A 21,674-nucleotide genomic window follows, 5' to 3' on the forward strand; every position below is an offset into this window, starting at 1 on the left:
CACTACAAACATTAATTCCCTCCACCACCGATGCACAGTAACAGGATTATAATAATAATAATCACTTATTGTCACAAGTAGGCTTCAATGAAGTTACTGTGAAAAGCCCCTAGTTGCCACATTCCGCCACCTGTTCGGGGAGGCCAGTACGGGAATTGAACCTGCACTGCTGGCATTGTTCTGCATTACAAGCCAGCTCTTTAGCCCACTGTGCGAACATCTACAAGATGCACTGCAGGGACTCACCAACGTTCCTTCGACAGAACCTTGCAAACACATAACCTCTACCACCTTGAATGACAAGGGCAGAAGATGCATGGGGAAATTACCACCTGCATATTCCCACCCAAGCTGCACAAGCTTGGAACAAAACAATGTTTCTTCACCATCGATGAGTCAAAATCCTGTAACTCCCTCCCTAACAGCACTGTCCCTGCATCTGCAGCGGTTCAAGGAAGCAGCTCACAACCACCTTCTCAAGGACAATTAGTGATGCACAATAATAGCTGGTCTAGCCAGCAATGCCCACATCCTTCAAAGAATACATTAAAAAAATCAGTGGATCTTGATGTTATACCGTTTATTGAGGAAAACTGCCTGATTTTAATTCTAAATGTGGTCTTTAAATTCTATGCTACTCTGCTCCTCTCATGGCCTGGACTCCTGCACTGTCTGATTTAATGTGCACAGTCCCCCAGGAAGCTCTTCCTCATCTCCACCCATAGAATTCCTACAACACAGAAGGAGGCCATTTGGTCCATCGAGTCTACATCTACCTCTGAAAGAGCACTCTATTGAGGCCCATATCCTCCCCTCTCCCATCTAATCTACACATCCTTGGACACTAAGGGGCAATTTAGCATGGCATGGCCGATTCCCCTAACCTGCACATCTTTGGACTGTGGGAGGAAACCGGAGAAAACCCACACAGACACGGGGAGAAAGTGCAAACTCCACACGGTCATCCAAGGCCGGAATTGAAACCGGGACCCTGGCAACGTGAGGCAGCAATGCTAACCACTGTGCCATCGTGCTGCCCGACCTGCAGGAAAATGTAAAACACTGTCAATAAAGCTGACATTGTGGTTTTGAATGATATCACCAAGGGCCAGCTGGTAGATAAGAAATAGGAGGGCAGACGGGGTGGGGACAAGGATAGGTCCTTCAGGGATACCTGAGATAACGGTACAGGAGCGGGTGGAGAAACCACTGTGGTAATACTCTGATTACAAGTGCACAGGAAAGACTGGAAGCTGTCGAGGACAGTCATACCCAGATGGACGTCAGTGGAGAGCTTGGCGGAGGGTTGTGTGGTCACCTGTGGCAAAGCTTGCAGACAGTCAAGAAGGAGTAAAATAATTAACCTTTTGTCAGTTACATGTCATAGAATTTACAGTGCAGAAGGAGGCCATTCTGCCCATCGAGTCTGCACCGGCTCTTGGAAAGAGCACCCTACCAAGGTCAGCACCTCCACCGTATTCCCGTAACCCCACCCAACACTAAGGGCAATTTTGGACACTAAGGGCAATTTATCATGGCCAATCCACCTAACCTGCACATCTTTGGACTGTGGGAGGAAACCGGAGCACCCGGAGGAAACCCACGCACACACGGGGAGGATGTGCAGACTCCGCACAGACAGTGACCCAAGCCGGAATCGAACCTGGGACCCTGGAGCTGTGAAGCAATTGTGCTATCCACAATGCTACCGTGCTGCCCCCAAATGACATGTGATGTCATTTGTTACTTTTGATAAGGGCCATTTCATCATGTGGCAAGAGTGGAACCGTGATTGGAGGCATTCAAACAATTAATTCCAGGGAACCGGTCATGGATTAGAGAGGCACATTAAGAACTTTGGAAAGGAAAGATAAGTTATAAATGAGCCAGTAGTTTGCAATGACGGAGGGGTCAAGGGTAGATTGCTTCAGCAGATTTGAAAGCAATCTGAACAATATCAGCTAACATGGGAGACAGGAAGGGAAGTGGGTTCGGCAGCATTTCAGCGAAAATTGGATTGATGGAGCAACAGGTACTTGTGAACAAGGTTAGCTCGGAAGTCATGAGGAGTGTCATGAGAATGTCACTTTAAGAAATGTTTGTCTGCTCAAGTTACTGCACTGATGTCAGAGTATGGGTGGAGCTGAGCGCTGCTTTTTAGTTTCACTTTGAGAATAGCTTGGGTGTGTCAGTGTTTTTTTGGTTTCATTTTCATTTTGGAGCTGAAGCCAGCCAAAGAAGGTGTAATTTTGAACTCGCTGCAATCTAAAGACTATCTCTTGATCATTTTGTGAATTCAGAGTGATAACTGTTCTCCGTAGTGAATTTAAACCTGATGTGCTTCTGTTAAAAGTTTTTTGTTGAAGTCATATTGATGTGAAAAGAAAAGTTTAAGGATTACTTAGTGTTGTATTATCTGGGGGTTGTATTTGAATTGATGGTTGCTAAGATGTTCACTGTATGTTTTAAAAAGGTTAACTTGAGTTCATAGAATAAACATTGTTTTGCTTTAAAAAATACTTTTCGATCTCTGCTGTACCACACCTGTAGAGTGGGCGTTGTCCTCCCCATACCATAATCTAGTAAAAGTTGTGGGTCAGGTGAACTCCATGATACACTTTGGGGTTCTCTAAACCCTGGCCCATAACAAATTGGGGGCTCGTCCAGGATAAAAGTCTATCTATTGGATTGGCTTAGTGAACTTAAAGACAGTGAGGGGTGAGCATATTGTGGTCGCTTTTCAGGTGTGGTATTTCAGTTTACGTAGGGAGTGTGTTGTGGACAATGGCTCTTTCAGAGGCTCTGAAGTTTTGGGGGATAGAGATGGTCACGCGCAGTACCTTACAGACAGAGACTAGAAGCAGACTGTTAGATTTGGCAAAAACATTGCAGTTAACATTACCTGACAAAATGTGAAAAGATGAGGTAATTATGGTGGTGGCTAAGCACTTAAAATTGCCTGAGATACAGTTTGACTCATTGGAAATGGCAAAAAGAAAGAGAGAGAGAGGAAAAAGAAAGAGAGAGAGAATTTGAACTTCGGAAATTGGCCATGAAACATGACAGTCAGTTAGGATTGGCAGATTTTGTGGGAAACATACAGTTTGAGGATAGTGCTGAGGCTAGTGAGAAAAAGCGTCATAGTCAAAAACTTGGTGGGGATCTAATTAAATATGTCCAAGCATTGCCAAGGTTTGACGAGAATGAGGTAGAAGCCTTTTTCATTTCATTTGAGAAGGTGACCAAACAAATGAAATGACCACAGGACATGTGGGTATTACTGATTCAAACAAACCTGGTAGGTAGTGAAGTGTTTGCATTACTACTGGAGGAGGTATCTGGATTGTATGAGGAGGTGGAAAAATCCATCTTAGGTGCATATGAACTAGTGACTGAAGCCTACAGACAAAGGTTTAGAAATTTAAGGAAAGAATTTGGTCAAACATACATGGAGTTTGAAAGGATCAAACAGAGTAATTTTGATAGGTGGATAAGGGCTTTGAAAACAGACCAAACGTATGAAGCTCTCAGAGAAATTATACTTTTGGAGGAGTTTAAAAATTCAATTCCTGATGTAGTGGGAACGCATGTGGAAGAGCAGAGGGTGAAAACTGCGAGATTGGCAGCAGAAATGGCAGATGATTATGAATTAGTTCATAAATCAAAGCTTGGTTTCCGACATCAGTTTCAGCCTGTGAGGGATAGAAACTGGGGACATGGGAAATACTCAAGTAGCAGAGGCAATGGTGATCTGATGGGAGATAATACGGAGACTGTACCTCAGATTAAAAAAGAAATCCAGGAGGGTGGAAAAGAAATGAAAAGTTTCAAATGTGTTCACTGTAATAAACTAGGCCATGTAAAGTCAGTGCACAGTGTTGGTGGTTGAAGAAAAGCACTAGGAAGGCTGATGTGGTAAAACAGGATAAGACAGTGGAGTTTGTTAAAGTGGGAAAGGAAAGCCCAAATGAAGTGAAGGAGGTGCAAAAGATTGTATAGCCTGATCAAGAGGTGATTGATAAGAAGGTGCCAGATGTCTTTAAAGAATATACTTGTGTGGGTAAAGTTTACTCATGTGTATCAGGAGGAGCAGTAAAGAAGTCACAATTTTAAGAACTACAGGAGCTAGTCAATCTTTAATGGTAAGAGATGAGGAGTTATGTAGTTTGGGAACAATATTGCCAGAAAAGGTGGTAATATGTGGAATTCAGGGTGAGAGGAGTAGTGTTCCATTATATAAGGTAAGGTTAGAAAGTCCAGTGAAGAGTGGTGAAGTGGTAGTCGGAGTAATGGAGAAACTATCTTGTCCAGGAATACAGTTTATCTTGGGTAATGATATAGCTGGATCGCAGGTGGGAGTGATGCCTATGGTGGTTGATAAGCCAGTGGAAAATCAGACAACTGAAGTGTTGTAGGACGAATATCCTGGGATTTTCCCGGATTGTGTAGTAACAAGGTCACAAAGTCACAGGTTAAGACAAGAGGAGAAATCAAGAGTGAAGTTGAAGTGCAATCATCAGAAACGATTTTTGATCAGATGGTTGAAAAAGAACAAGAACAGGTGGAGGATGAGGCGGATATTTTTAGTTCAGGAAAATTGGCGGAGTTACAACAGAAAGATGTAGAAATAAAACGGATGTATCAGGGAGCATATACGGAAGAGGAGTCTGAGTGCATACCAGAGTGTTATTACTGTAAAAATGATGTCTTGATGGGAAAATGGAGACCTTTACATATGCAGGCGGATGAAAAGTGGGCAGAAGTTCATCAAGTAATATTGCCGGTAGGTTATAGAAAGGAGGTGTTGCGAGTTGCACATGAGGTACCAATGGGAGGTCATTTGTGAGTAAGGAAAACTCAAGCTGAAATACAAAAACATTTTTACTGGCCTGGACTACATAAAGATGTAGTTAAATTTTGTCAATCATGTCACACATGTCAAGTGATAGGGAAATCTCAAGCAGTGATAAAACCTGTGCCTTTACACCCATTCCAGCATTTGAGGAACCTTTTACAAGGGTCCTAATTGATTGCATAGGACCGCTCCCTGAAACGAAAAGTGGGAATCAATATCTTTTGACGATAATTGATGTGTCTACTAGGTTTCCAAAGGCCATTTCCAGTATGTAATATTGCAGCTAAAAAGATTGTGGAGAAGTTACTTAAATTCTTTACTAGATATGGACTACCCACAGAAATACAATCGGATCAAGGACCGAATTTTACCTCAAGGTTATTCAAAGAAGTTATGGACAGCATAGGAATAAAACAATTTAAATCAACTGCGTACCACCCAGAATCGCAGGGAGTGTTAGAAAGGTGGTATCAGACATTAAAGATAATGTTGAGGGCTTATTGTCAAGGTTATCCAGAGGATTGGGACGAAGGAATTCCATTCATACTGTTTGCAATTAGGGATGCACCTAATGAGTCAACCAAGTTCAGTCCTTTTGAACTAATTTTTGGTCATGAGGTAAGAGGACCACTTAAATTGATTCAGGAAAAATTGGTGAATAAGAAATCGGAAATTACATTATTGGATTACGTGTCAAATTTTAGGGAATGATTAAATAGAGCAGGTGAATTGGGTGGACAACATTTAAAAGTTGCACAACATGTGATGAAACGGGTAGCGAACAAGAAATCCAATGTTCGTAGTTTTGCCAGTGGAGATAAAGTTTTAGTATTGTTACCAGTGGTAGGTGAACCTTTAAAAGCTAGGTTTTGTGGACCTTATCAGAAAGGAAATTATGTGAGGTGAATTATGTAGTACGAACGCTGGATAGAAGGAAAACTCACCAAGTGTGTCATGTGAATATGCTTATAAGGTACTTTGAAAGGGAAGGAGAGAAAAGGAGGAGGTTTTAATGATTCTAACTCCGTGATGAACCAAATCCAGATGACTTTGAATTTGACATACCTCAAATTAAATTGGAAAATGAGGATGTTCTTAAAAATTAGGATAAATTGTTAAGTTACCTTCCAGAGGAAAAGCGGATTGACCTGAAAAAGTTATTGATATCACATGGGCAAGTTTGTGGAGATAAAGTGGGAAGTACTAAAATGGCTATACATGATGTAGATGTGGGAAATGCTGTTCCAATCAAACAACATCCATATAGACTTAACCCTTTAAAAGGTTAACAAAGAGATTGAAAGTATGCTTAAAAATGGCATAATTGAAGTGGGCTGCAGCCAATGGAGCTTACCCATAGTGATGGTACCTAAACCAGATGGTACCCAACGGTTGTGTGTGGACTATAGAAAGGTTAATGCAGTTACAAGAACAGGCTCTTATCCTATCCCACGTTTGGAGGATTGCATTGAGAAAGTGGGACAATCAGTTTTTATTTCCAAACTGGATTTACTTAAAGGTTACTGGCAGGTACCTTTATCCGAAAGGGCGAAGGAGATTTCAGCTTTTGTGACTCCAGATGGTATATCCCATATCCAAGTTCTGCCATTTGGCATGAAAAACGCCCAAGCTACATTTCAACAGATAACTAACAAAATCATTTCAGGATTACCCAATTGTGCGGTATACATCGACGATCTGGTAATTTTCAGCCAGACTTGGAAAGAAGATTTAAAACATCTGATGGAGTTATTCGATCGACTTCAGGAGGTGGGTTTGGTGGTAAACCTAGCCAAAAGTGAATTTGGAAAAGCCCAAGTCACTTTCCTTGGCCATACCATCGGACAGGGTCCAATGGTCGCATGGGATGTGAAACCAAAAGTTATTGGGGAGTTTCCAATACCCTCGACATGAAGGGAAATAATGCGATTTCTTGGTATGAGTGGACTTGATCGAACATTTGTGCCAAATGTTTGTAGCGTGGTTGCTCCACTGACGGACGTGCCGAAGAAAAGTCGAAAATTTCAGTGGACAGCGGAGTTTCAACAGGCATTTGACTGCCTGAAAGCTGTGATAACCAATGCTCCTGTGTTGGAGAATTACAAGGGACTCTGTGATCAGATTGAACTAAAGTATCTGACTTTAAAGAGACGTGCCGAGGTGTAGAGAAATGGATGGATCGTGCAGAGACCTTGTTCAAAGAGACTGTCAATCGAGAGAGATTCCAATTGGAGGAAGAACAAAAAAATGGACTACATTATTGTACCTGTTTGCGTGTGTTGGTTTTTGAAAAGAAAAAGTATATTTACTGTGTGCATTTCTTAAAGGATAGTGAAAAGGTGAAAAACGAAACAATCTTGAAGTTGATGGTGTATTTTGTTTTCTTGGGGGGGGGGGGGTGTGACATGACAATGTCACTTTAAGAAATGTTTGTCTGCTCAAGTTACTGCACTGATGTCAGAGTTTGGGTGGAGCTGAGCTCTGGCTCTGCTTTTTAGTTTCACTTTGAGAAAAGCTTTGGTGTGTCTGTTTTTTTGGTTTTGTTTTAGTGTTGGAGCTGAAGCCAGCCAAAGAAGGTGTAATTTTGATCTCTGCAATCTAAAGACTATGTCTTGATCATTTGGTGAATTCAGAGTGATAACTGTTCTCAGTAGTGAATTTAAACCTGATGTGCTTCTGTTAAAAAGTTTTATTTTATGTCATATGAATGTTAAAAGGAAAGTTTAAAGATTACTTATTGTTGTATTCTTTGGGGGTTGTATTTGAATTGATGGTTGCTAAGATGTTCACTGTATGTTTTCAAAAGGTTAACTTGAGTTCATAGAATAAACATTGTTTTGCTTTAAAAAATACTTTTCAATCTCTGCTGTACCACACCTGTAGAGTGGACCGTGTGCCCCCCCTACCACAATCTAGTAAAAATTGTGGGTCAGATGAACTCCATGATATGCTTTGGGGTTTTCTAAACCCTGGCCCATAACCGGAGAGAGAGGAAAGAAACTAGAGAAAGATGCAAGTTTAGAGTTGGAGCATCGGGGAAACATTAAAGGCCATTTTGCCATGTGGATTAGGGGAGGAAAGGAAGGAGCAGAGACAGCTGGTTAAATTGTATCAATCTTAGTGACAAGGAAATGCATGAATTCCTCATGTTGGTTTGAAGTTGAGGGTAGAGAAGATAAGAGAAATGGGTTTAAGAAGATGGCTTGCAATGCGGAAAGAAACTGGGCATATCATAGAATATATGGAATTTACAGTGCAGAAGGAGGCCATTTGGCCATCAAGTCTGCACCGGCTCTTGGAAAGAGCACCCTACTTAAGACCTTCCACCTATCCCGGTAAACCCACCTCACCTTTTTGGACACCGAGGACAATTTAGCATGGCCAATCCACCTAACCTGCACATCTTTGGACTGTGGGAGGAAACCGGAGCACCCGGAGGAAACCCAAGAAGACGGGGGAGAATGTGCAGACTCCGCACAGATATTGACCCAAGCCGGGAATTGAACCAGGGACCCTGGAGCTGTGAAGCAACTATGCTAACCACTGTGCTACCGTGCTGCCATGAACTGGAGTTCATGGGGCAGTGGACCCATGGAGGGTCACACCAAGAGGAATAGGAGTTCTCCTGGATCTACACCTGGATCGACTTCTTAGTGGGAAAAGCAGTGCTTCCAAGGTAATAGGAACAGAATACTCTGCAATCAATCTCTGATGCTCCACACTGCATGGATGCGAAGTTGGAGACGGACCGGGCCCAATGTCCCCCCCCATGGAAGTTGGACACTACTCTCCTAGCCAACAATGCATTCTGCAAAAGGCCATAGATGGGTACGCTACCAACAACCAGAATGGGGAGGTATCACCCTCCACGTTCTGGGAGATGCTATAGTAGTGCTAAAGGAGAACTTATTGCGTATAAAGCGTGCAGAGATAGAGGAGGGCAGCAACTGGTCGATTCCATATGGGAGGTGGACCGGCAGTTTTCTTGTGGCCCCAACCAGAGAGCTACTAGTGGAGAGGAAACAGCTACAAATGGACTTTGACCTGCTCTCCACAAGGAAAGCAGTCAACCAGCTCCGCCAGACACCAGGGACCTTTTGTGAACATGGTGGCAGTTGAGGTAGCAGGCAGCCACGAGGAAAATAACACAGGTGAAAGAAAACAGCAGGCTAGTCACTATGCCAGAAAGGATCAACTCGGCCTTGGAGACCTTCTAGTGTTCTACTGCCGTGTGCACACCACTGAGCCCCCTGCCCTCCACAGAAGGGGATTCGGGGATGAAGCAGTTCCTTGACGAACTGGACAACCCAGTTGTGGGAGAAGATAGAAGATGGGGCCTGGAAGCACCATTAGAACTGCGAGGTCATGGAGTGTATCAACTCCATGCAGGTAGGGAAAGCCAGGGCCAGATGAATTCTCGGTGGACTTTACAAAAGATTTGCAACAACACTGGCCCCACATTTGCGGGAAATAATTGCAGACTCGCTGGTTAGGGGTTCCCTTCCACCAACACTACCACAAACCACAATATCACTGATATCCAAAAAGGACAAAGATCCGAGGTGCAGCTCCTACAAGCCCATCTCGCTACATAATGTAGATACAAAAATCCTGGCAAAAAACTCTGGCTAAGCGGCTGGAGAGCTACGTGCCAGAGGTGGTTGTGGAGGACCGGAAAGGCAGCTAACATCGACCAGGCACCTGTTGAACGTGGTAATAGCCCCATCTGGGGAGAGAACACCAGAAGTGATCATCTCTCTCGATGTAGAAAAGGCCTTCGACAGTGGAAGTACCTAGGAGGCACTGGAGCAGTTTGGACTTGGGCGAAACTACTGTACAGCTCTCCCATGGTGAGCGCAAGGACAAACTCCACCAGCTCTAAATACTTCCAGCTGCACAGCGCACAAGGCCCACTGTCCCTGCTGCTGTAATTCCCAGGTCAGCATGAAAGGCATCATGAAGCTTCTAAAATTTGGAGCCTGCTTGGGCTACGAACACAACCCAAACAAGAGTGAAATCTTCCCAGTGAACCCTCAAGGGAGAGGGACAGAGTTGGAGGAACTATCATTCAACCAAGCCCAAACCAAATTCCGCTACCTGGGGATCCAAATAGCCCAATCTGTGTATACCAGGATAATCCTAGAATAGCTAGCGGTTTTAGCAGATGAGAGCAGGGCACAATAATACTTTCCATGGTCCGGCCAGATATGACCGTGATCAGGTGTCTACCATATCCATTCAAGTCTGTGTACCTTGTGTTGAAATGGGTGGAGATAAGGGCCATATGAAGCAAAACGGCTAGATGAGAGAGGGTGAGAGACAGAGTAATGATATTATTGAGGAATATGGCATCAAAGATGAAAGTGAAGGTGTGATTGAGCAGATTGGTAGAAATGTTGTGGTGAATTGAGGTTTGAAGGCTAGACCGTTAAGACTTTGAGAGTACAGTTGTAAGTAAATTGAGCGATCATTCTTTTCCAGGGTTGTCAAGAATGGATGTAGGGTTGGTGTAATGTTCTTGTCGGATGGCCTGATTTATGTTACAAGAACACTTAATAATAATTTAGTAATCTTTATTGTCACAAGTAGACTTACCTTTACACTGTAAAGAAGTTACTGTGAAAAGCCCCTAGTCATCACATTCCTGCGTCTATTAGGGTACACTGAGGGAGAGTTCAGAATGTCCAATTCACCTACCAGCACGTCTTTCGGGACATGTGGGAGGAAGCCGGAGCACCGGGAGGAAAGCCACTTGGTTGGAGAACGTGCAGTCTCCACACAGACATTGACCCAAGCCGGGACTCCAACCTGGCATCGTGGCGCTGTGAGGCAACAGTGCTACCCACTGTGCTACTGTGCTGCCCTTGCTGCCAAAGCTATAAACAATTTATTAACATTAACTGTGGGTCAAAGATATACAAAACATAGATGAATAATAGTATGAACATGCACAAGCAACCTCTCTCCCAGCTCCCTAGTCAGAGGCTTTTTCCCAGGGTAGCGGGGTAAATTACTAGGGGGCATAGGTTTAAGGTGCGAGGGGCAAGGTTTAGAGGAGATGTATGAGGCAAGTTTTTTACACAGATGGTAGTGGGTGCCTGGAACTCGCTGCCGGGGAGGTGGTGGAAGCAGCGATGATAGTGACGTTTAAGGGGCTTCTTGACAAATACGTGAATAGGATGGGAATAGAGGGATACGGACCCTGTAAGTGTAGAAGATTTTAGTTTAGATGGGCAGCATGGTCGGTGCATGTTTGGAGGACCGAAGGGCCTGTTCCTGTGCTATACGTTTCTTTGTACTTTGTTCTTAGTCAGTCTGATGTCACCTGACTCTAACATTTACTTCAATACTAATGAGACTCCTCGTGGTTAGTCAGTGAATTACAACATTATATCACTGCAGCTGGAAGAATGAAGATGGACATGGGTGGAGGAAGGCATCAGAGATGGCCTTCCCTATGATTGACACGGAAGGAATATTGAGGCCATGTGTGAGATGACAAGGTAAAGAGAATAAAGCCTGGGGAGCTTATAATTAGAGGGAGATTTAGGGAGGATCAGAGGAAACATAGCATGGTGAATTGAGATGGAGATTGTAATCACCTGAGGATGAGAATTTACCTGGTGCAGGGGCTGAGTGAGAAAGTAGTGAAACTGGCAAAAAAATATTTAAGGGTGAACATGCATCTTAAATGAGAGCTGAAGGAGAGGAATAAGGTGTGGTTTACAAAAGAGGGAAAGGTTAGAATAGTTGAGAGCCACTGTGCATGTTTTGGTACTGTGAGCCACACCTCTATTGCAAATGGTCCGGGGAGACCAAGTGCTGGAAGATCTAGCCAGGCAGGGAGGCTTCATTTCAGAGGGCAGATATCTTCACCCATCAGCCAATTTTCTGCCAATGCCATGATCTTGATGTAGTCTGAAAGGATGGAAGGCTGTTCTTGAGCGCGATGTGTAGAAGGTGGTGAGGGATAATGTATTGGCAGAGTCCACAGGGTCAGCACCAGAAGGGATGTGTTGGATGGGAAGAGGACTGACAAAATAAGCTCGCAGCAGGTGCACTGGGTGGCAAGCGAGCAGGATAATGCAGTTGAGGTCGCTGCTCGTCAGGAGACAGCAGTCAGTGCCTTGATGGACCCTTCAGAAGACATCACGAGAGCCACCAAGGGAAGCGGTAGGTTTGTCTTTAAGATCCAGTTAAATCTAGATGGTGGTGGGAAAGTAGAAAGGCCAAGGAGTGCTGAAACGTGGGGCTAAGGATTTGGGAAGGCGGGGTACTCGAATGGGGACCAATGAACAGAGGCAGGGAAGAAAGATCCAGAAAGAATAAAGAGAAAAGAAATGAAAATTGTAGAAAGAAAAACTGGTAAAAAGGAATGAGCTCATGTCTGAAGCAGCAGCAGAAGATTCATCCAAATGGACACTAGGGAAATCTCAAGTGACAGAGATCAGTGACAAAGTTGTTAAGGACACTGCCAGTGAGTTTGCAGTCTGGGGACAGGGACTTTAAAATTTGTTGGTTGACCTCGTTACTGCCTGCCTGCTCCCTGAAACCACACAGCATGATAGGAATAATTGATGAGATATATTAGTCAAGACAAGAACTGTACATGCTAGAACTAGTTTACTAAGCAGGGAGTACTTCAGGTTTAACTTAGTACATTAAAACAAACATTTGCTCCTTATCTTTATTCTTCATAGCAAGAGCTGTTGTCTAAAAGTTAATCAAAAAATAAGTCACTTCCACTTGTCTATTTATTTATAAATCATATGTACAACCCTCAATTGTCTATTGTACCATAGAGCCACTGCCAAGCTCAGTTTGCTCTGTGTCTGTGAAAAATTAGGCCAGGGCTGAGTTAGCATGGCTCGGTTCTGGTAACAATTCTGATCGAGTTACACAGGTGGCCAGTTCCTCTGACATGTTGTGAAAACATCTTCCCCACTATCCCACCTGGCATCAGGACTTCCTTTGCCAGGACTATTGTTAGCCTTCCCATCCACTCCATGTAAATGGCAATGGGCGGGGTTGGCAGACATTCCTCGGGCTGGCTGGGGAAGATGGAGATAGCCCAAGAAATTTGGGATAACCTTGGATTCCCCCAATGAAGGAAGAGGGCCATGTAACAATCTGCTTTTGCTCCATCGACCTGCTTACAAGGAAGTCATAGTTACGATCTTCAGCTGCTCCTCCCCTCTAACTGACCGGATGCTCCCTTTGGTGCTACAACAATGGCCTCACCACATCACTGCCAGGCGGTGGTATAGTAGGGAATTTTGAGGTGTAGGAGTTCTAAGACAATGTGTTGCCCATATTACTTCTAAATCTACTATTAGATTGCTTCCTTTTGTATTAGTTATTTTAGTCCCCAAATGTCAGTAAAACTATGCCTTTTAAGTGAAAAAATATATTTGTGCCAGTTGGCATTTTAATTTGAACCATGTGATGTTTTGATCATTAGTCTTTAGAATAGCTAGAATTTCATCACGCAGCAATTTAATTATTTCATTCAAACCTATGAAAATCATGAATTACAGAAAACTTTTAGGTTAGGTTACGAGGATGGGGTGGGGTGAATGGGGGAGTGGATCTGGGTGGGTGCTCTTTCGGAGCATCGCTGCAGACTCAATGGGACGAATGTCCTTCTGCACTGTAAAGATTCTATGATTATTCTGTACAGTTTCACAGTCTGTCTTTCTGAACAAAATGAATCCATCATATAATGCCAGCTGCTTAGCTTCTTAACAGTAAACTGCCGGTTTCCGAGGCATATACTCATGAACAGATTGCATGATTCCTGAAGTAAAAGTAATACCATGAAAGAAGTTTTACGCACCCGTGCTGTCTACAGGTAACATATTTTATTAAGTGCCTTACTTGTAATTAAAGCAATCTGGATACAATTCATTCCTTATTAATTTCATCGTGCCAGAAATTCTGCAACACAGTTGACATTAAAAAAACCACACCAATTCATATATTCAGGAAAAAATAATGATGGTTTGTGTTAGAATATGATTTTCTTTTTTCACATTTCATTGTTTATTAATGGTACATTCAAGTTTCTGATGGCTTTGCACTCAGCTCCCCACAATACAGAAAATGGCTGCTTACTCTTGCAATAAACTTAGATGGGGAACAATATAAAAACTGTTCACCAGTCTGTACACTATAAATTAACTGATTAAGCTAGGTCATATGTCACTTATTAATAACGACCCAAAATTGGTTGAAGAATGCAATTTGTTGGGTTTTTTTTCAAATTCACGAGGTATTATTTATCTGTTCCAAACTTGCATGTTTGATTTTAAAACTAAATAACCTGATGACAGTGGACTTTGTAAAGCTTTTTTATATGATGTTATGGTTTTTGCTTATGCTTCTTATAAGATGTGCTTTTTGCATGTTTTCCTCACTGGAACCCTTAACCGGATAATTACAATAAGCACTTGAGCAGTTGTAAAAGCAGCTAATGAATCAATACCAGTGTTTTCCTTCTCATGACACCTCAAGGTGTCACCTCTTTCATATTTACACAAGAAATGAAGTATAATAATTGTGATAGTAAAAATAATAAAGTACTAAACATAATAATTCTAAAAGCTTATACCAGGAAGATAAGCCATGAATAAAAACAAAAGTAATCAATATATATATATATTTTATAAAAAGACAGTAACACAGAATAATTATAGAGTTCAGTGCAAAACATTGCAGCAAAAGCATGCTTTAGCCAAATACTCATGTCGCTAAAGCTGAATTTCAGTCTAACTGCATACAGTTCAGAGTAGATCAAACTATTTTAAACACCTTTTTCACAAATTACATTATAGCATGTTCATTTTGTTCTATGTTTGGCACAAGAGATTTCATATCACATGGTGCAGCTGTGGTCGCTCTGTTAAAATAAAGAGTGTTGTCAAAATTTGTGTCCAGGTCTGTTGTCTTCCTCCTGCGCTTTAGAATGAGGTAGCCGGCAAGAAGTGCACCTGCAGCAATGACAATAACCAGCGCCACCACAATCCCTGTCATGCTGTGCGATGGGGTCTCTTTCGGCTGCAAAACTGAAAAAAGAAGAACCAAAAACCCACAATGAACTTTCTAAATCAATGTCACAAAGATAATGGCCAGGGCTTTCTGGCCTTGCTGTGGCTGGGGCCGGCTGTGGGGGGGAGGCAGCAGGCCAGCAAAAATCCATTGACTTTCAGCGGGACTCGATGATCCCGGTGGCAGGCGGGGCTGTAAAACTCCGGCCAATAATCTGCAAGAGGAGGCCATTTTGCCAGCCCTGCCTGTGTCAGCTATAAAATGTGGGAACTACTCGTCGGGATAGGCAGCAACTGTGGAGGAACGAACAAAGTGCACCACATTGCCTCTGAAGTCTGCTCTGCCATTCAGCAAGATCAAAACTGAACTTTTACATGATCTCCCAATTTCCTGCCCGATCCCAGTATCCCTTGATTCAACTCAGTTTTCAATATATTCAGTGACTCAGAACCCTCAGCCCTCTAAGCTACAGAATTCCAAAGATTTATGGCCCACTGAAAGAAGTTTCTCATCTCACAGTCTTTATCTTAAGAGTATGATCAGTTCCAGGTGCTGCAGCCAGAGGAATCAACCTCCCGGCATCCGCCCTGTCATGCTCAGTGTCTACCAATCCTCATAGAATAGCCCTGTTGTTGCTGGAATCAATCGAATGAACATTCATTGCACATCTTGGCAACTATATCCATCCTTGGGTAAGTAACTAAAACTGCATACAGAACTCCAGGTGAGGTCTCACAAATCCTCTATATCATTGCAGCAAAACTTCCTTTCTGGCATATTCCAACACCCTTAAAATAAAGTCTAACATATCACATTTGCCTGCTATACTCCAACAGTTTATCATTTTTAAATGTTCTGCTCTTTCATTCTTCCTCGCAAAGTGGGTAATTTCACACTTTCTACATTAGACTCAATCTGGATCCAGTCTTTATCTATAATCTTATTTTTAACACATCTGCATCTGCTTGCGCCCATGTTGTGCCCTCCTAAGAATTTAATTTTATACTTAGTTTTGTATTGTCAGAAAACCTGAATACTTTACACTTGGTCTCCTCATTTAAGAGAATAAAATTGCATGGACCACCTGGCATTGACTTAAAAGGCTGGAAACGCCAAAGGCACGGCCTGTTTAGTCAATCCTCTTCATTAACAGCTGGAGACTTGAGTCAAAATTGGGACAGCAGTTCCACAGACTAGTCGAGTAACAGCCTGACATAGTCATGCTTACTGAATTATATCTTACATAATGTCACAGACACCACCATCACCAACCCGAGGTCTGTCCTGTCCCACTGGGAAGAAAGACTCCACATGACGTTGTCGTACAGTTCAGGAGGGAATGGTCTTCGAAGTCTTCAACATTGACCCTGGCCAACATGGAGGCCGAGAACATCGGGTCAAACATGCGCAAGGAAACCTCCAGCTGATTATCACCTACCTTCCTTCCTCAGCTGAATGGTGATGGACAACTAAATAACTAACAGGAGTTGGATAACCCCATCCTCAATGATTGGGGAGCCTAATGGATCAATGCGAAAGAAAAGGCTGAAGCATTTACAACCATCGGCCTCCTCACAGATGCCAGTCTTCGACAATTCAACTTGCTCCAGGTGATATTAGGAAATGGCTGAAGATGGTGGATGCAGCAAAGGTTGTGGACCCAACGACACCCTGAGTGAAGACATTACAGCACTGCACCTCTGACAATGTGAAGCATGTACCCGGGCACATCGTACCCGGGCACATCCTATCCACACAAAACAGGACAGATCAAATCCTGCTAATTGTCACCTTATCGGTCCACTCTCAAACATTAGCAAATTGATGGACTGCATCGTTGGCAGTGCTATAAAGCTGTACTTCAGCAATAATCTGCTCACTGATGAAGAATTTAACATTACTATAACCTTTTATTCATTGACAAAGAGCTAAAGGAGACAGAAACATCCAAGTTTTAAAAGAACAACAGTTTATTGCCCCATACCTCACGCTGTTACCAAATGGTAAGAGTTTAATTCCTGCTCATCACTCATTTATCATTGTTCACAGGGTTTGTTTCTTTTTCATTTTCTGCTTTTGAAATTTTGATAGCACAATTTTGGTGACTTCCCCATGTTATTTGTTATTTTAGCCCTTTGTCCATGTGACATGACATTTTTGCTGCCAAGTGTGTGTGAATAAGGTCTATTTCAAGGCCACCACCTGGCCAACCATGTGACTTTCCATTTGATATTCCGTTCCTTATATTGGGAGATGCTTTCGTGATCAAAGCAGCTGAGACTGGGATCTGAGCAATGAGGTACACTGCAAATGACCCTGCTCAGTGGCACTAAAATTAGCAATGTTCGGTGCCAATTCGTCCCCAAGGAGATTTCCACGGATTGTTAGATACAAGGCCAACATACCCTTACCTGAGAAAGGACATACTGGTGTTGGAGGGTGTGCAGAGGAGATTCACTAGGTTAATCCAAGAGTTGAGGGGGTTGGATTACGAGGAGAGGTTGAGTCGACTGGGATTGTACTCGTTGGAATTTAGAAGGATGCGGTGGGATCTTATAGAAACATATAAAATTATGAAGGGAATAAATAGAATAGATGCGGGAGGTTGTTTCCACTGGCGGGTGAATGAAGAACGAGGGGGCATAGCCACAAAATAAGGGGAAGTAGATTTATGACTGAGCTTAGGAAGAACTTCTCCACCCAAAAGGGTTGTGAATCTATGGCATTCCCTGCCCAGTGAAACAATTGAGGCTCCTTTCAAGATAAAGATAGCTTTTTGAAGAGTAAAGGAATAAAGGGTTATAGTGTTCGGGCGGGAAAATGGAGCTGAGTCCACAAAAGATCAGCCATGATCTCATTGAATTGTGGAGCACGCTCTAGGGGCCAGATGGCCTACTCCTGCTCCGAGTTCTTATGTTCTTCATAATGATCATAAAGAAGTCTCTAACTTCATCCATCCTACTTTCCCAGCAGTAGGTTGCTGTGGAACATCAAGGAGCTTATCAGAGTGAAGAGAAATTTAGAAAGCAAGGGTAGCAATAATTAATTTGCTGCAAATAGTTCTTACCTTCCAGCCGTGAAGGTGCCTCAGTGAGTTCAACAACTGTAAAGAAGAAATATTGGTTAATTTTCAGACAACCCTGCATTAAGGAATCTTTGGTCTGGGAAAGGACAATACCATTTAACTTACTTTTTGCCATTTTGCAAATGAATGCTTTATAGGCTGTACATGGAGCATTGTTCCAGTAACCAGAATGCGAGTAAATCTCAACACAGTTTTCACTTTTCTGACTTGAAGGTTCTCCTTTATTCCACTTTACAAAATCTACCACGTTGTTATCCAGCCATAACCATGCCCCTAAAATGAGAGACCAAATAGTAATAGTCAATCGAATGTCCGGACTTTTTTATGCTGTGTAGATGCCATTTAAATTTAGCAGAAAAATGCAATAATTTGCATTTATATAACTCCTTTTAATGCAAATCATTTTAAAGGAGCATTATCAACACAATTTAGCACCAAGCCACATAAAGAACTATTGATCAACCTGGTTGAGGTAGGTTTTCAGGAACATTGTAAAGAGGAAAGAGAGCATTACAAATGCAAGGTTTAATAAGGCGTTTTTTATGTTGGGACTGTATCTTTAGGTTTGGAAGGCATGGAGGGGGTCCTGTGACCTGTTCTGAATTCTGCTGACATCAATCCTGGTTGGCTTGGTCATTATAAATTAAATTGGGGCCCAGTTTGTTTTATTGGGAAGAAGGTGAAAGATATCCATGCTTATAAACAATGCACAGAGTGGCTTTGCGAATGGTCAACAGACTTCTGGGGCAGGATTCTCCAGCCTCTCAACTGCGTGAGTCTTGGCAGCGGGAGACGGCACGGTGTTTGCTGCTGGGGGCATTCTTTGTTCCCGCCAATTACAATGGAATTTCCCATTGAAGCCACCCCACTCCGCCGGGAAACCCGCAGACTGAGGTGTGCTGATGGCGGGACCAGAGAATCCTGCCACCAGCCGCAGAATTCCTGTTTTCAAAGTCCCAAGGAGTTGTTTGGAATTTAAGGTTTATTACACAGTTGTACTTTAAACTGTCTATTTAATTCAAAGATAGAATGAAGTTGGGGATCTAAAGCTTAGCTGATTAACATTTCTACGTGGATACAAGGCCTTAGTGATTCACATTGCCATAGAGATGGGATTTGAGAAGGACGAGAAAATTGTAGGATCAGGTTCCAGGACTTCCTAAAAAGGTAATCACTGAAACTGATTCTGAGAGAGAAAAAGCAGACCGATGACAGCAGCAAGGCTATTATTGTTCACCATGCAAAATACGGGTGGGAGTTTGTGCTCGGATGGAAGAGACCAAGGTCATGCGATCTTTAAACAAAGTTGGAAGATTTGCCCAGCTTGGACTAGAGGAAGGGATCGCCATGGTAGCCCACACTGTGAAATTCAGTTCCGGGATAGTTCATAGAATTTACAGTGTAGAAGGAGGCCTTTTGGCCCATCAAGTCTCCACCGGCCCTTACAAAGAGCACCCTACTCAAGCCCACATATCTACCCTATCCCTGTAACCCAGTAACCTCACATAACCGTTTTGGACACTAAGGGCAATTTAGCATGGCCAATCCACATAACCAGCACATCTTTGGACTTAGGAGGAAACTGGAGCACCCGGAGGAAACCCACGCAGACACTGGGAAAATATGCAGACTCCGCACAGACAATGACCCAGCCGGGAATCGAACCTGGGACCCTGGAGCGGTGAAACAACTGTGCTAACTGTGCTAACCACTGTGCTAACGTGCATAACTGAATGAACTGAATTATTTGGCTAGAAAATGAAAAGTTACCGAAGAATCACTTTGGACTGTTTCCTGGAGAATGAAGTGTCTGCTTAAGGGACAGCGTAAGGTATAACCAACCTTAGTAAAGCTTTTCGGTCATTTTAAGTGTTAACTTGGGGATCATTTATAGGCACAACACTGGGAAAACTCCAGCTCTTTTTTTCTACTGTACCATGAGGTTTTTAACATCAGTCTGAACCAGCAGAACTGAGCCTTGTTTCAATATCTCATTCAGAGGACATGAGCTCCAACAATGTAACACTCCTTCAATACCACTCTCAGAAGCTGAAATGCTAGATTGGAGTTTAAACCCATAACTTCTAATTCAGTAGCAAGAAGACAACCCACTCAAACAAGTGGGCCTCCAGTATTCCACCAACAGTGGTTTTAATTTGGCATAATGTGAATGAGTTTTTTTTCCTCCCCACGCCCTGAACAGGCTTGTCATAAATTGCCCAATTTTAACAGAAAGGATTTGAGCTAGACACTGGTTAGGATTTTAATCTGATTGGGATCCAATTGAGTACACAACAGTGGAAAACATGTAACTAGCAAGCAGTGATAAATATTTAACTGTACACTTGGTGTTTTTGAACATATAATATAATGAGCTGAACCTTACAGTTCCCCCAGGCGATAAACAATCTGGATTGGCAGGCAAAGGAGAGATGGTGGAGAGGTAAAATAGAGCATCATGCCCTGGGTGGCATTCACAGCACCTAGCCATGCACTCCCACCTCATCACAATGTTACTAGCAGTGAAGGAGGCAACAGGTCTCCCACCTACCAATTAACCAATTGAGGCCCTCAAGTAGCCAATTAGTGGGATTTAACCCACGGCAGAAGAGACTCACATTGTTCTGTAGCCAAGCAGCTTTTACTGCTTGGGTTGGTGGCCATCCGGATGGGATGGGATGGGGGTCATGTTTTACCTAATCCCCCCTGTCCAGTTAGTCATATCCACTCATCAGCCTTGCCAGGGGCTTCTAGCCTTTTGGCCCTGGTAAGACCAACACCCCCCCCCAGCCACAATGCCTTCCCTATATATCTTTGCATCTAGCTCCCTCAGCAATTACCGATGGGGATTGGATGCAGTGCGACAGTGGCTTTCGCTCCCAATGGTGCTTTTGGGACTAGGGAGCTGTTGGCCATTTGATTGGTGACACCTCTCAAAGGTGGACTGTCCTCCTCAGATGGTTATGGAAGGTTCGCCTCAAGCCAATTGATGGCATAGCGGTTGTTAGTGTTAGATGATTGTGGAATGCAGTGGGCAAACCGAGGTGGACTACCTCTTGACATTTTCAGGGGGGCGGGGGGGCTTGTTGGTGTGGGGGGCATGGTGATATGCATCACTGTAAAGACACAAGAGGTTAATGTAAATACATGTAGACTAGCTAGACACTAGAGGGAGCACCAGAGACATGACACACAGACACTCAACCAATAGAACAATTAGATAGGACACGACCAATGGGCATTCATGATACACACAGAGGTGACACGACCACAGGAGGGCATTACACCAACCCATATATAAAGGACACAACATACATGATCTTCCTCTTTCCAGTGGAGACTCTCAGTGAGCACAGACACAGGGTTGATTGAAACACATCACTCCCACCACGTGGATTGTAGCAGACTGGTTAGTCAGTCTGAGTAGCTAAAGCAGGATTAACAGTCGCGTCGAATCCAAGTAGGAGAATTGTTAATAGTTCATTAAACGTGTTGAAGCTATCTCCAAGCCTGAACCTTCCTTTGTCAGAGTGCACATCAAGGAAGCAGCTAATGCTGCGTCAAGAGTATATCAAAAGATAGTACCAGTTGAGTGACTGTTTCAATCCATATAGTTTCAACTTAGCGAACAGTGACAACGAGCAACAGTAGCCAGGCAAGATGATGTTCGGGATTCCGGTTCCACAG

At 43.1% G+C, this 21,674-nt stretch overlaps 1 protein-coding gene and 1 long non-coding RNA gene across 3 annotated transcripts in view; one reads left to right on the forward strand and one right to left on the reverse strand.

Annotated features, from left to right (window-relative positions):
- LOC140424916 (uncharacterized) overlaps window positions 1-21,674 on the forward strand; it is a 49,711-nt gene that overhangs the window by 14,095 nt on the left and 13,942 nt on the right. The gene's annotated exons all lie outside the window — the stretch shown is intronic.
- The window catches only part of mrc1a (mannose receptor, C type 1a), a 245,320-nt gene continuing 237,347 nt past the window's right edge, over window positions 13,702-21,674 (reverse strand). The window contains exons 28-30 of the mRNA XM_072508574.1: window positions 18,093-18,260; window positions 17,970-18,005; window positions 13,702-14,919 (exon numbers count right to left, since the gene is read on the reverse strand). Of these exons, the coding sequence (XP_072364675.1) occupies window positions 14,678-14,919; window positions 17,970-18,005; window positions 18,093-18,260 (446 nt within the window). The 3' untranslated portion in view covers window positions 13,702-14,677. The remainder of the gene's footprint in view (window positions 14,920-17,969; window positions 18,006-18,092; window positions 18,261-21,674) is intronic.

The sequence above is a fragment of the Scyliorhinus torazame genome, chromosome 6 (assembly GCF_047496885.1).
Source record: "Scyliorhinus torazame isolate Kashiwa2021f chromosome 6, sScyTor2.1, whole genome shotgun sequence".
NCBI lineage: Eukaryota > Metazoa > Chordata > Chondrichthyes > Carcharhiniformes > Scyliorhinidae > Scyliorhinus > Scyliorhinus torazame.